This window comes from Zalophus californianus, chromosome 3 (genome assembly GCF_009762305.2).
Source record: "Zalophus californianus isolate mZalCal1 chromosome 3, mZalCal1.pri.v2, whole genome shotgun sequence".
Classification (NCBI taxonomy): domain Eukaryota; kingdom Metazoa; phylum Chordata; class Mammalia; order Carnivora; family Otariidae; genus Zalophus; species Zalophus californianus.
Window position 1 is genome coordinate 141,837,476 of NC_045597.1, and position 16,088 is coordinate 141,853,563.

At 35.9% G+C, this 16,088-nt stretch overlaps 1 protein-coding gene across 3 annotated transcripts in view; it reads right to left on the minus strand.

Annotated features, from left to right (window-relative positions):
- The window catches only part of SESTD1 (SEC14 and spectrin domain containing 1), a 139,156-nt gene that overhangs the window by 67,969 nt on the left and 55,099 nt on the right, over positions 1–16,088 (minus strand). For 2 of the 3 annotated variants that reach the window (XM_027589534.2, XM_027589535.2), the window contains one exon: positions 11,677–11,790. The exons of the other annotated variant lie outside the window; for it this stretch is intronic. In XM_027589534.2, the coding sequence (XP_027445335.1) occupies positions 11,677–11,790 (114 nt within the window). The remainder of the gene's footprint in view (positions 1–11,676; positions 11,791–16,088) is intronic. 3 annotated transcript variants of the gene reach the window in all.

Sequence of the window (16,088 nt, forward strand, 5' to 3'; positions counted from 1 at the left end):
ACTATCTATGATGTCCCTTTAAGCTCCTAAGAGGATTCTAATGAGTTGTCATCCTATACATTTAATTTGGGCCATTCTCTCTAATATATGACTTATCTTGCCCAATGAAGAGCATTTGTCACTTTTTACACACACTGGTCTCACAAAAAAAAAAAAGATGTTAAAATAAATATTATAAACAAGAATGTAGAAATATATATTTTGTAGTACCTAAATACATTAAAGTCCTTGGTAACAGATTTCAAGTTTAATAAGTCAAAGGGAAAATTTGCAATTTTTCAGTTATATGTAGCAAAAGTTTACTTGTATCCGAATATTTCTTTTAAAACCTTTACTCCTAAAATCAACTTAAATGCAAATAGTACGGATTTACTCTTTTATGACATAAAATATACTTAAGAATATACCCTCTCTTAGGACATATAATTCGTAAAGAAAAAAGTTGGCTTACTATTATATTTTTACTTATGCAAAACAGACAATAAACAAGGGAATATCACAATTATAGACACCTGCATAAAACTCACCTTATCATTAGAAAATATTTTGTACAATCTATATTATAAAAGTCACTAATGGCTGTTAAAAGTGAAAATAGAACTGCCATGTAGATATATAGGGCTGTATCAACATCAAAGGTATCTCAAAGCTAAATAACAGTTTGAACAATCAGCCGACTGAAAATCACAACCACTTAAAATTAACAACCTAAGGAACTATCCACTGTGATGAAATATGTTTCCACTGAAAGAATTTCATCTTTAAAGAGGGTGAGGGCTAGAAGTGCAGAGGAAGCTGGCAAAACACCAATAACTGATTTCATTTTGTTAGATAATGTTCAAATAGAATAAAGGAAAAATTAAGAAGAGTTTGCAGTAGTAGGAAAGAATTTTTCTGTATGAAATGCCAAATATCTAAGTATCACCATTTTGAAGTGAGTCAGGAGTGGCATCCATAAAAGGAAAGAAAAGCCCTCCTCCCAACGCATGCATAGCTTAAGTACGCTCTGTTTGCAAAGGTGAATTAAATATCCATTTGCCTTTGGAAAATGACACCATTTGCCAGAATGCGGGGTATAAATTACAACTGTCTCTAAGATGACCAACGAAGTTTCAATGAACAAACAATTCAACTCCACTCCAGCGCTGGCAAGCATCACAGAGAAATGTGATTTCACAAAAAGAGCAAAATCAAATGCACAAATAAAAGAAACTGTTTTTCTGGGGGTGGAAGGGCAGGGTGTAGGCCTGAAGTAAAATTGGAGTGCTGAGAAAGGAAATTGTAGAGAAGATTTCTGGAAGTTGGAAAAGCACAGAAACAGATTAGAAAGTAAATAACCTACATTAAAAAAAAAGAGAAAGAGAGAAAACTGACACATATCGAAGTCAATGTGGTGAAACAAATTTGGAATCCCACACTAAGTGATTTTCTCTAAACTATTTATTACAGCTCCTCAAGTTACAAGATACTGGTAAGATTTCTTATGTGTCCTTTCTATTAACAGTTTTGAAAGAGACAACTAAAACAGCCAACCTTTTTAAAAGTTTAAATATGAAGCAATGCAAAATCAGGGTCATTTTATCTTATGGAAAATGTTTTATTTCCTGGCAACAAAAAGCGGAAAAAGAAGGAAAAAAAAAAGATAATCAAATTAAAAAAAAAAAAGTCCAGTCCTCCCCAAAAATAATCATCACCAAAATTAAAAGCAAAATTAGAAAATAAAGGTCCAAAACATCACTTATGCCTAATCCCTTTCACCCTATCATTCTTAATATGAAAACATGAAAATAATGCCATAATTGCTAAATATTCTATGGAAATATTTTCCAAAACTACAAAGTTGTGAAAATCTTAAGTGACTATTTAATGAGTAAGAAATAACACTGTAAACCAGAGCAAAAACATTCAAAATTACAAAGAACCAAATGTGCATTATTGTATTAGAATATTAATTTAAGGGGTGCCTGGGTGGCTCAGTCGTTAAGCGTCTGCCTTCGGCTCAGGTCATGATCCCAGGGTCTTGGGATCGAGCCCCGCATCAGGCTCCCTGCTTGGTGGGAAGCCTGTTTCTCCCTCTCCCACTCCCCCTGCTTGTGTTCTCTCTCTCGCTGTGTCTCTCTCTGTTAAATAAATAAAATCTTTAAAAAAAAAAAGAATATTAATTTAAACATACTACAGTACTTTATTATTTCCTGCAGAACTTTCTTTCATATATATATACACACTAACAGTATCACCTATTCTAATCAAGTGATTGTTAGAAAAACTATATTCCACCTTAAAAGCAAACCTCCTTAAAAATCAAACAATCCAGGGTGCCTGGGTGGCTCAGTTGGTTAAGTGACTGCCTTCAGCTCAGGTCATGATCCTGGAGTCCCAGGATCAAGTCCCACATCGGGCTCCCTGCTCAGCGGGGAGTCTGCTTCTCCCTCTGACCCTCTTTCCTCTCGTGCTCTCATTCTCTCTCTCTCAAATAAATAAATAAAATCTTTAAAAAAAAAAAATCAAACAATCCCGGGGCGCCTGGGTGGCTCAGATGGTTAAGCTCTGCCTTTGGCTCAGGTCTTGATCCCAGGGTCCTGGGATGGAGCCCCACATATGGCTCCCTGCTCCGCGGGAAGCCTGCTTCTCCCTCTCCCACTCTCCCTGCTGTGTTCCCTCTCTCGCTGGGTCTCTCTCTGTCAAATAAATAAATAAAATCTTTAAAAAAAAAAATCAAACAATCCCTGACCTCGGGAAAAGATGGTACCACAAACTCAAGATTTCATTTCTCAAAAAAAAATATTTAAAACAATACATATTCCTAAAGTACTGAGCATTTCTTAAGACTGGCTCACTGGTAATATTTTCCAAAAAGTTATGAAAATCTCATGAACACTCTCCATAGCATTCTATTTTATCCTTTTTCCCAGAGTATAACATAGAAGTAGTATATAATGAGCTTGTTTTAAGAAAGGATTTACTAAATTATTAATATTTAAAAATACTGAATTGAACTTCATTAAACCATTTTATTTTTTTTAAAGATTTTATTTATTTATTTGAGAGAGAGAGAGAGAGAGCACATGAGAGGGGGGAGGGTCAGAGGGAGAAGCAGACTCCCTGCTGAGCAGGAAGCCTGATGCGGACGGAACTCGATCCTGGGACTCCAGGATCATGACCTGAGCCAAAGGCAGTCGCTCAACCACTGAGCCACCCAGACGCCCGATTAAACCATTTTAAATAACAAAGTAAAAAAGACCAATTTTGACTTTTGGCATCTAACAAATGGCATTCATGATCTTTCATTTTAAAATAGTTACGACAGGGACACCTGGGTAGCTTAGACAGTTAAGCATCTGACTCTTGGTTTCGGCTCAGGTCGTGGTCTCAGGGTCATGAGAACAAGACCCACGTCAGGCTCTGCACTCAGCACAGAGTCTGCTTGAGATTCTTTCACCCTCCTACCCCTGCTCTCTCTCTCAAATAAATAAACCTTTAAAGCAGTTATGTAAGACAAAGAGTTGAGTCATTTATAAAATTATCTACTTTCATGTTCAATTTTAAGACTTCATATAAATTAAGATGAAAAACGGTATTATATCTTCAGGGGCACCTGAGTGGCTCAGTCAGTTAAGCATCTGCCTTTGGCTCAGGTCATGATCCCAGAGTCCTGGGATCAAGCCCCACGTTGGGCTCCCTGCTTACGGGGAATCTGTTTCTCCCTCTGTCCCTCTCCACTGCTCATTTTCTCCCTCACTCAAATAAATTAATAAAATCTTAAAAAGAAAGAAAAAGAAAGAAAGAAAGAAAGAAAGAAAGAAAGAAAGAAAGAAAGAAAGAAAGAAAGAAAGAAAGGAAGGAAGGAAGGAAGGAAGGAAGGAAGGAAGGAAGGAAGGAAGGAAGGAAGGAAGGAAGGAAGGAAGGAAAGAGAGAAAGAGAGAGAGAAAGAAAAAGAAAGAAAGAGAGAAAAAGAAAAAGAAAGAAAGAGAAAGAAAGAAAGAAAGAGAGAAAGAAAATGATATTAGATCTTCAAAAACAGAGGGGGTAATTATTTTCATAACCTAATTTTTGAAATTTCAACTTCTGTACTTTAAAAAAATCGGCTGATTTGGGGCACCTACGTGGTTCAGTAGGTTAAGCATCCAACTCTTGGTTTTGGCTCAGGTCATGATCTAAGGGTTGTGACATCAAGCCTTGCATTGGGACTCCACGCTGGGCATGGAACCTGCTTTAATATTCTCTCCCCTTCTCCCTCTGCCCCTCTGTGTCCCTCTTTAAAAAAAAAAAAAAAAAAATCAGCTAGTTTATTTTTATAATTTTTCATTTCTTTTTAAGCAACTATAAATGAGAAAAGGTTTGCAAGTCTGGTCTGGTAGACTCTTTGAAAGTATAGAAAATCTTTTATTGTTCATAAATGAAAGTTCAAATATCATTTAATCGTACTATATACTACCTTTTTTACCATAAGTTTTAGAGTACCGAAAGACGTCATCATATGCTAAATAATAATTTTGATGAAATGAGATTCATGTGTTAGAAAATCTATCTAAATCTTAGGAATGGGCAAAAGATATTGTTCCTGCATGCAATGCTAGGCCTGTACCTTTGACTCACTTCCCAGAGACTAACCAGGGACGGAGGTCAACTTATAGATTTTGCTCAGAAAAAAATGCAAATAATTTATGACCAGTGAAACTGATCAATTTCTGTCTATGAAATAAAACAACCTCAAACTTTAGAATTTTTGGATCTGAAGGACATTAACCAGTTCTGTATCTAACTCGGCAATCTTACCTGTCTATAAAAATCCTAAATTCCTCAAAAGCTCTTTGAATGGCACCTCACAAATGACTAATAACCTCATTAGATAATGAGCTGCATATGTTTGATTTGTGTTTATTTTATATTTACATGAGAGTCATGTTTTTACTTTTATGAAAATTACACTATAACATATGCTTTATCTATTCAAGATTGTGGTAGAGATCATATTCCGACTCTTATCTAATTTAATTGCTAAATAATTCTGAAGTATTTTTGACTCTCCATTTCCATGAATATTCTAATATGTATCAGTACCATTAAATTCTTGAAGAAAAGATTAATCAATTACATTCAAAGTAGCTATCATTTTAAGCAGGAACCTATACTTCAGATCTACCTCCAAGGAAATCTGAAACCTAGAAAACAAGCACAAAGGGAGCCAGAATAAAACAGTGGAACTATAAAAAGTTAAATAAAAAAGATCACTACCTACATAAAGTTTTTCAAACCTTTGCCAAGTCCTTTCAAAGGAAGTAAAAACCATAAAATTTTTTAACAGTGAATACAACTTTTTCCTCTATTTTATATATGTTAGATTAAGATAAGACAAATTAAATGACTAAACCACAATATTTTATTAACTAGTACATACCATTGCTCAGCAAGTTTGAAGAGAAAGATACTTGCCATTTAACCAAAACATTTGTGAAGGGTTTTTAGTCTAAAATCTAACTTTTAGAAAGATTTAAAACTTGTTTCTCCTTTATGGTCACTATTCCATCTGTAACTAGAACACTTATCCTTTCCTAATAAAACATTCCCAAAGAACCTAACACAGAACCTCTCACTCTGCAGGCACTCAGATGTTTCATATTTCATCTTACTTAATGCTAAGAATGTGGGTGCAAGATGTGAATTAAAAACGTCTTTATGTCTTTGCATGCTTACTACAGATTCGTGTGTGTATATGTGTGTATATACATATTATTTCAATGTGTATGTCTGCTTGTTATTTGTCAGCTGGGTAATATTTTTTTCACTAAGGGAAAACAGCTTCCTGCAAAAACTGGGAAGAGTCATAATACATGGAGCCAGAGGCACTGACAGAAGAGCATGAAGGAAATCTTTGGTCTTGGAGCCTAACATCTGTTAGGCCTCAAAAAATAAAAACAAAAAATAAAAAATAAAAACCAGAATCAAATGCAGTATTAAGAAGAGATAAGAAAACAATTTAGAATGGTGGCTGATTATCATCGCCAGTAAATAACACTTTTACTCTCACGAATGACAATAAAGAATAAAGTAGAGATCCTTTTGATTATTAGTCTCCCAATTTGAGGATAAGATTAATACCAGTACTACTTCAATTTTATCTTGTCATTTGATAGACTATAGATACTATCATCTAAGCAACAAAAGCATTCAAAGCCACTAGGTATAATGCTGCTGAAGGACAAAAGTACATGAATCTCTGAATTGCTAAAAGGGAAACTGGACAGGTAGATACCTATTTCAGCGATAAGACAATACATAAGGAAATATTTAGGTGAGCAACAAGAGAAGAATATTCAATAGCTAATGGAAAACATCAGAGAAGTGAACAGGAAGAAAGTTATCTAGAAGAAAAAATTCAGGAAAGATGATGAGCAAGGAAATGTGAAATCATGCTGGAAGAACAAGGTGTCATTAAAACTACTACGTGTTTATTTGATGAATGTTGTCGACATCTGGTAATAAATCTTTCTTATGGATAATTCTATAAAGTAAAACATACTCTTGCTTATAGGAACACCAGTATTTATAACAAAGTTATACTTTAAAAATATTTAGAATATAGGGGTGCCTGGGTGGCTCAGTTGGTTAAGTGTCTGCCTTCAGCTCAGGTCATCATCCCAGGGCCCTGGGATGGAGCCCTGTGTTGGGCTTCCTGCTCAGTCTACTTCTCCCTCTCCCTTTGCCCCTCCCCCCCAATTTGTGCTCTCTCTCACCTCTCTGTCAAATAAAAAAATTTAAAATAAAAAATAAAAATATTCAGAATATATACCAAAACACAAGCTTAATTACAACAGCTCAAATGATCCAAATAACACCAAGGAAAATAATTTTTAATTAAACAAACATCTACATCGAATTTAATTATATATAGCTCTAAGTATCAAAAATGGCTGTGAACTGCACCTTAAAGCTGAATATGTTTGTCAGTGTATTAGCCAGCATTTGAAATTACTTGCTCTCATCTCATTAGGATATTAGGCTTTTTAATAAGTGCCTAGCGCTTATTTACTTGGGAAAATATTCTAGCTGAATCTCTTCAATGTCTAAAAGAAAATAATATGGTGATCAAAGAAACTTTCACAGTTGAGTTTTAAACATGAATCTATGACATTAGATCTAAGCAGACAGGAAATCTGTCTTCTATTTTACCCTCTAAGATGCAAGGTGTTTAGTCACTATGAATTCATATAGCATGAGACCCAACAAGGCAAAGCTTTTCTAAGCAGATGCCTATGCTTAAAGCAGGATGTGATGGGCTCTTCATAAAAGGGATCTTTTCTCCTACTGAGTGTTCGCAGCTTTAGTTTCTATACCACTGGCCTCTGCTCATTTTGCTTTCTCTCAGAGCAACACCTCCTGTGCGCCCCTGGCATGAACAGCAGACCTCCCTACCAGTCAGAAGTTACTCAACCATGGCAACATTCAGGCCTCCTGCTTTGAAACTTTACTCTCTTCCCTCACTATACTTTTGTTTCTCCTCCTTGGGATGCAGTTTCCCATTCAACTATCAGGTAACACCTTTCCTAATGGAACCCAGCAGCCTAGGCTGCCCACCCCTACAATGTTGGCACAGCTTTTCACTAAGTCTACGTCACAGTCAAGTCAACCAATGACAAAAGTGTGTAAGATAAAAGCAGGAGGAAAAGTGCAACTTGTTTCTGCTTAGGATGTAGAAGGCTGGAAAGAACAATGCTCCAACACTTACACCACCACCACCACCACCAAAATGATGCAAGTTAATCTGAAAAACAACAATTTTTCTGGAACCCATGAGAGTTAACAGGACAACCAACTAACCTGAAATCTAAGGATAGACCAGTGTCTTCAAGAAAAGATGGGGCTGGAGCACTTGCTTACCTGGGAAAAATGCCAGCCATGATACAAGCCAGGTAAGAATTCAGCTAACATTTTTAACGAACTGCTAAAGGCCAAATGTGAACTAATTCAAAAGTACAGAACCCCTGGGAAGCACGGACACAAGAAGAATTCAGTCACTCACGGGCTCTTCTCCATAGACCTCTGGGAATCATGAGAAAGACTGGGATAGTAAAGAGAAGAAACTCCAAAACAGCCTCTCTCAGAGTACAGGCCTGGGGGAAGCAAACAGCCGCCACTACTGGAGTGGCATGAAGCTGAAGGATGGCCCAGATTCTTCAACTCTGTCTCCTCCAGAGAATAAAAACTTTCATGTCCTGAGGGAAAAGCAGCAAACCCAGATGACCTTAGAGCACAAATACAGCCCCACTGTTGCTAGAGGGAAGGAAAAGAAAAGCCCTCTATCCTAGTAGAGACAAGAATATATTATGAGCCCAGGCTATCACAGGCCTCCTAAATCTGGGATAGAGGGCCCTATTCCCTAGACCCAGCATCACAAAGCCTGCCTAAGACTGAGGTTGAATCAGAACAACAGAAAATGTCCCTCTGACAAACAATGAATAACAAGGAACAGCAGTCTTTTGCTAATGGAGAGTCAATAGTGGAAAAAGATCTTTTCTGAGGCAAGGTGCAAGGGAAAGACCTATAGTTGAGGGTGGGATAAACATTGGAAAAAAAAAAAACAAAACAGTCTCTGGCAAGTTAGCACCATCTTCAACATAAGTAGCTCTAGAGGAATCTGAAGCCTGTGGTGCACTGAAGAAAATAACAGCAACAGCAAAAGCCCAAGTCAATTCAACTCCTGGCTCGGCTAATTCTCCTGCTCTACTAAAAGCCTAGCAAAAACCAAGGTGGGCCCATGTGTAGGCGCAATACTATTTACCTCAGTCTTTGCTATCCTAAACAAGATGTCCAACATGCAACAAAAAATAACAAGACATGCAAAAACCAAGAAAACAACCCACTGTCAGGAAACAAAGGAAACGATATAACTAGAGTAAGACAGACCCAGAGAGCGGAAGTATCAGGTAGGGAATTTAAGATAATGTAACACATGCTAAAGGTTCTCACGGAAAAACTGCAAGACAACATGCAAAAACAGATGGGGAATTTCAGCAGAGATAGAAACTATAAGGAAGAATCAAACAGAAATGTTACAAACCAGGAATGCAAGCTGGTGCAGGCACTCTGGAGAACAGTATGGAGGTTCCTCAAAAAAGTTGAAAATAGAGCTACCCTACGACCCAGCAACTGCACTACTGGTTATTTACCCCAAAGATACAAATGTAGTAATCCAAAGAGGCACCTACACCCCAATGTTTATAGCTGCAATGTCCACAATAGCGAAACTATGGAAAGAGCCCAGATGCCCATCAACAGATGAATGGATAAAGAAGATGTGGTAGATATATACAATGGAATATTATGCAGCCATCAAAAAAATGAAATCTTGCCATTTGCAACAACGTGATGGAACTAGAGGGGATTATGCTAAGCAAAATAAGTCAATCAGAGAAAGGCAATCATCATATGATCTCACTGATATGTGGAATTTAAGTAACAAGGAAGAAGATCATAACGGAAGAGAGGAAAAAATGAAGACAAAACCAGAGAGGAAGACAAACTGTAAGAGACTCCTAATCATAGGAAACAAACTGAGGGTTGCTGGAGTGGAGGCGGGTCAGGGGATGAGGAGGCTGGGTGATGGACACTGGGGTGGCTATGTGTTGTGGTGAGCGCTGGGTGTTGTGTAAGACTGATGAATCACAGACCTGTCCCCTTGAAACAAACATTATATGTTAATTTAAAAAAATAAAAAATTAGGGAAAAAAAGAAATATTACAAACCAAAAACATGGTAACATAGATAAGTAAGTTTACAACAAACAGGTCATTAACAAACTCAATAAAGACAAAGAAACAAATGGTAAACTTCAAAATGGATCAAAACTAAATGGACCAAACTAAAACACAAAGAGATAAAACACTTAAAAAATAAATAAAACAGAACACCAACCCAGAATGGTGAAAAATTTTCAAACAGTCTAACATATATACAATTGGAATTCTAGAAGAAATATAAAAAGAAAATGGGCAAAGAAAATATTTGAAAATATCCAAAATTGATGGCAGACATCAAACCAGAGATCCAACAAATGCAGAGATCAAAGAGAACAAATACCAAATAAAATACATATATACATTATATAATAAAAATGCTGAAAACCCAGAAATAAAGTGAAAATCTTAAAGGTGGCCAACAGGGAAAAAAGATATATGGCACACAGCAGACCAAGGATATAAATAATAGAACTCTCCTCAGAAGCTATAGGAATGACAAGTCAATGGTGTGATATACTTAATGTGCTAAAAGAAATAATGAAACAAAATTCCATACCCACTGAAAATATCTTTTGAAACCATAATAGAAACAATAGGTTTTTTTCAGGAAAACAAAAGCTAAAAAAATTCAATGCCAACAGACCTGCACTGCAAGATATGTTAAAGAAAATCCTTCAGGCAGAAGGAATATATCAAACAAAAAGATGAATCTCCAAAAAGAAATGAGTAACACCAGAAGTGGCATAAAGAAAGATGAAATTCATTTTTTTATTATTTTAATTGCTGTAAATAAACTATCAATGGCAAAAACAGTAGCCATCTATTGTGTGTTTACAGAATAGTAAAAGTAAAATGTATGACAATAATGGGAAGTACTGGATATATACTGTTTTAAGTAATTTCTACTACATATTAAGTGGCATATTATTTGAAGATAACAGTACACTAATTAAAGATGTATACTGTAAACTTATGGCATGCGCACACAAAAAAAATTAATAAGGGATATAAACCATAATGGAAATAAAATGTAATCATAAAAAATAATCCAAAAGGCAAAAAAAAGAACCAAAAAGTACATAAAATCTAGCAAGATGATAGATTTAATCCACCTGTATCAATAATTAAATATAAACGGTCTTACAAAACACTGTAAAGGACAGATTGTCAGAATAGATATGAAAGCAAGACCTAAGGATACTCTTAAGAAATCCACTTTAAATATAAAGAAATAGATAGGAAAACAGATGATAGGTAAATAGGTAATATGGAAAAAGATACAACATGCAAACACTAGTCAAAAGAAAGCTGAACTAACTCTACTAATGTCAAGCAAGGTACACTTCAGAACCAGATACAGTATCAAAAAAAAAAAACTTTTAACAGGGGTGGCAGGAAAAATATGACAGAACTGTTTAAATTTGTATTCCATCTGGGACTTCTTTCTGATCTACAATAAGATGTATTTTTACACAAGACAAATGAAGAGAATAACGTCAATAGATAGATAACTTTTTTCATGGATCAAAACCAAACCAGATACTAAAAATAATTATGACATATCACACAAAATAGACTCCAACTTCAAAATGTCCAGGATTTCCTAGTATTAGCTAAATGTCCTCTTGGTAATGCAATACTTTTTTTTTTTTTAAATAAAAAGGTCTACTTACTCAAAGTTTATAAAGAGTGATACAAATGAAAACAAGAAAGAATTGTGGTCTTTGACAAAGAATCATAATTTATTCCACAAGTATCTGAATGTCAGTGACATACTCATCATTGCTCAGGCACTGACTCATCACTGCATAAGCACAGCTTAGTATCCAACGATGAGCAAACAAAATACCAGCAAAATGCTTTTTACTTTATTTTTTTTTTTTGCAAAATGCTATTTTTAAAGATACAACACATTTCTGCTTTTTTATAGTGTATTTACCTCAAAGCCAAGTCTATCCTTTTCTTTCCAAAAACAAAAATGTGTTACTTTCTTATCCCAGAATTCATCAGGCTTCACTACACAAACAAGGGACACCTCAGCTGGAACAACATTCTATAAAATACAAAAAAAAATTATAAATTATACGTGTAAAATGAACAATTTATTAAAGTTATAAATTACTAGGTTTCATGGTTGGGCTGAGAATTAAGAGACCTTTGGAAAAGAATTAAAATAATAAGAAATACTCCAAACTTCAAAACCATACATGGCAATAAAGAAATACTTGGAAAGACAAGTTGATTCAGTAAAGATTTCAAATATACAATGTAATATATGCAGTACATGTGAATTATTTTTGTGTTTTACTGAATCTCTCTAATAGGGATATATTCAGATTAAACTACAAGACAATTTTTAATTGGCCAACTATTACATTTGGTTTTTCTAGTATATGAAAAAATTTTTTTCTAACACAATCATCTTGGAGAATTTCTTCAAATAATATAAAATCAATTTTCTCACAAAATAAATTTCTTACTGGCCATTATACAAAGAAGCCCTGATTCTGCTTGGTTATTAACTTGAAGAAAAGGACAAGCTTATCTCTGACAAATACAATTTCACATTTACTAGATATGGTTATTCATATTACCTAAAGAAGAATGGAAGTTAACATTTACTGAGTTAATAAAATATTCCATGTATATTTTACCAGCAAACCCCATACAGTCTATCTTTAAATTAGATCTTAAATCTATCCATTTCTACCACCCACATTGCTTACATCCCCAAACTAGTCAGCTTTTTAAAATATCCTCTTAACAGGCCTCCCTTCTTTCTTCACATTTTCTCATGCTCACAGCAAAATTCAAACTCCTTACCAAGGCCTAGAAAGCCCTCCAAGCTCAGCCCCCCACTGACCCTCAGACCTCACCTCACACCCCTCCCCTCTCAGCTCACTCCCCTACCACAGCCATACTAAGCTTCAAGCTGTTCCTGGACTATAATAAGTCTGTTTCCACCTGAGGCTTATGCCCTTGATGTTTCCTCTGTGGGGAGTGTTTGTTGCCCTATACACCTAGGAAGAACGCTCCCACCATTAAGATTCTACTCAAACATTCCCTTTTTAGAGAGAACGTCCCTGACTACCCTATCTAAAGTAGCACCATCTGACTCAATCTCCTTTTACTACTGTATTTTTCTTCATAACATTTATCACTATCTGTTGTTACATTATTTAGTAATTTGCCTAGTTACTGTCTGACTCCTTAAGTAGAACATTAGCTTCCCAATGGCAATTACCTTATCTATCATGTCACTCCTATATCTCCAGCCTATGACAGTGCCTGGCATATAGAAAACACTCCATAAATAACTGTTGAATAAATGAATTCACATTAACAAGTAGATCTCATTCTCCCAATTTTATAGAAAAGCAAACCAAGTTTCAAAGAACTAAAGAAACTTGTCCAATATAACAGAGTTGTTAACTGATGGTGCTAAAACAGAAACCAGGTCTGACTCTAAAGTTCTACCACACCATTTTAAACGTTCTACACCAGGAATAAGTGAATTCTTTCTGAAGGTGTAGATAGTAAATATTAGGCTTTGCAGGATATGCAGTCTCTACCGCAACTACTTCAAGTCTGTCATGGCAGTATGAAAGCAGTTATAAAACATATAAATGAATGCGCATAGTTGAGTTCCAATAAATCTTTATTTACAAACTAGGGGTCAAATACCATTCAAGACCATAAACGGCACAACTGAATACTAATAAATATGGTTATAATTAATTACTATTAATTAGAAGAAAACAAATCTTTCAATTTAAGCACAATTTTGGGCACGTAACAAATCTGGTGCCCCCCCGCAATGACTGGGCTATGAATAAGATAAATAAATTCAAAGGTATCAAAAGTTATCCTAGAGGCTGGGAAATTTAGGTTAGATTGAGGTTTACTTATATATTGACTTGTGGAAGACTATTACTTCAAAATCACTGAATATTGAAGTTGTGAGAAACAAGAAAAGCCAAACCACTCATTTTAGAGAATATCAGTTATAAACAAAGCCACCACTAAGCTCTGGGATCCCAAATAACTGGTACTAGTACCTTTTAAAATAAAAGCAATGAATGATTTTTTATGTCAAAACTGTCTGACTAGGAGTAAACAAAAGGCCATTGCAACTTCTGAAAAATTAACTATTAATAAATCCAAAAGTTGTTAAAATATCTATCAGAAAAAAAATCACAAGAGGGGATTAAATCATCCACTGACTGTTCTTCAAAACTGCCACTGATCAAAGGCCAGTTCATACAGCAAGTCCCAAACAAGTCATCTGTGACACAGTTGAATGACAGGATGAAAGGAAGAACACAAGGTCATAATTAATGGAGTTCTCACCTAATAGTTATTTTAACAACTTTTACCAAGAAGAGTTCATCTTCAGGGTTGGGATATAAAAGTGCTGGGAATATATCTGACAGAAAAAGTGATGGGATACCAATCTGTACTCCCTTAAAAAACTGATATCCTTTCCAACCCAAAGGAGTGATTCTAATGATAAAGGTTTAGGCCACATATTTAAGAAGGAGGTAATGGGTGGATAATTTGGGGACCACCTCCAAAACCCCCACTGGTAAATATACCCTGGATAAAGCCAAGACTTGGGGGTTAGGCCATGTTAAGTTCCAACTGCAGCTCTTTCCCATGTTCATTACAACAACCTGGTTAAGTTCATTTAAAATCTTTGAGCCTCGGGGTGCCTGGGTGGCTCAGTCAGTTAAGCATCTGCCTTCGGCTCAGGTCATGATCTCAGGGTCCTGGGATCCAGCCCCGCATCAGGCTCCCTGCTCAGTGGGGAGTCTACTTCTCTCTCTCTCAAATAAAAATCTTTTTTAAAAATTAATTAATGAAATCTCTGAGCCTCAGCTGATCTTCTGAGATAATAGAACCTGCTTCCAAAGTTTGTGAGGAGAAAATTAAATGAGATTAATTTATAGGAAGTTTAGTACACTACCCGAACCATATTAAGCACTAAAATTACTAGTTCCTATCCCCCAAATCCCTTTTTCCTAATAATCCCAAATAAAAAATAAAACATTAAGAATCATTCTTCTTGGGGTACCTAGGTGGCTCAGTGGTTAAGTGTCTGCCTTCTGCTCAGGTCATGATCCCAGGGTCCTGGGATCGAGTCCCACATCGGGCTCCCTGCTCTGCGGGAAGCCTGCTTCTCCCTCTCCCACTCCTTCTGCTTGTGTTCCCTCTCTCGCTGTGTCTCTCTCTATCAAATAAATAAATAAAATCTTAAAAAAAAAAAAAAGAATCATTCTTCTTAGTTATCATTTAAAATTCCTGCGTGGCTCAGTCAGTTAAATGTCTGCCTTCAGCTTGGGTCATGATCTCAGGGTCCTGGGATGGAGCCAGCACAGGGCTCCCTACTCAGCGGGGAGTCTGCTTCTTCCTCTGCCTCTGCCACTCCTGCTTGTGCTCTCTCTCTCTCTCTCTCAAATAAATAAATAAAATCTTTAAAAAAATAAATAAAAATGAAATAAAATAAAATAAAATTCGAAATTATACTTTCCACAGAACCCAAAACCAGCTACTAATTATTTCCCAATTAATTTAAAAGTCTTGATCTTTCTTTCAATATCACTGATATTTACCTAACTGAATGTTCTGTATCCCCTATAACTGTCAACTTCTATTTTCCCCAAACTGACCTGCCATCAACTCCCTTCATTATGTTTGCTTCACTTCTGAGCTATCACTAAAGCCAATGTCCCTGCTAGGAATGCCCTTTTCACTTTTTTCATCTAAATTAGATAATCTTTTTTATTTAACTCACTTAACTTCTACACTCTCTTAAAGCCTTTCTAAGGAAACCCAGATACATTAGAGCAATCTGCCGCCTTTAAATCACTCGAATGTTTTATTTTTCCATTTCAGATCACAACATCCTCAATACCCTTATAATAAAGCAAAGTTTACTAGTTAGGTACCTAGTACAAGGAAAGATCATGAAATCTTTCTGTGAGGAACACAAGGAAACACAAAGACTAGTATCAGACCAAAGACTTTGCAACTGCAGCTGTTTATTAAATGCTCGTTTGTGGGCTGCTAAAGTTCCCAAGGACACAGCTGTCAAGTACATTTCTTCTGGATGAGAAATAAGAGTACCATAAATCCTGGTACTTTTTAGAGGAAAGTAAGGAACAGAAGGAAATGACTGCTCAGAACCACATGAGAAGCTTTTCCAGACTAGATTTACCCAGTCCTGCTCCCTACCTACAGTAACAGAACAGACAGGGGATGATGCAGATATCACAGCATGCAGAAGCTCCCAGGTAAGTCCAACAATATCTCACACTTTTGGACTCACTGGCCTACTTACTAAATTATTTA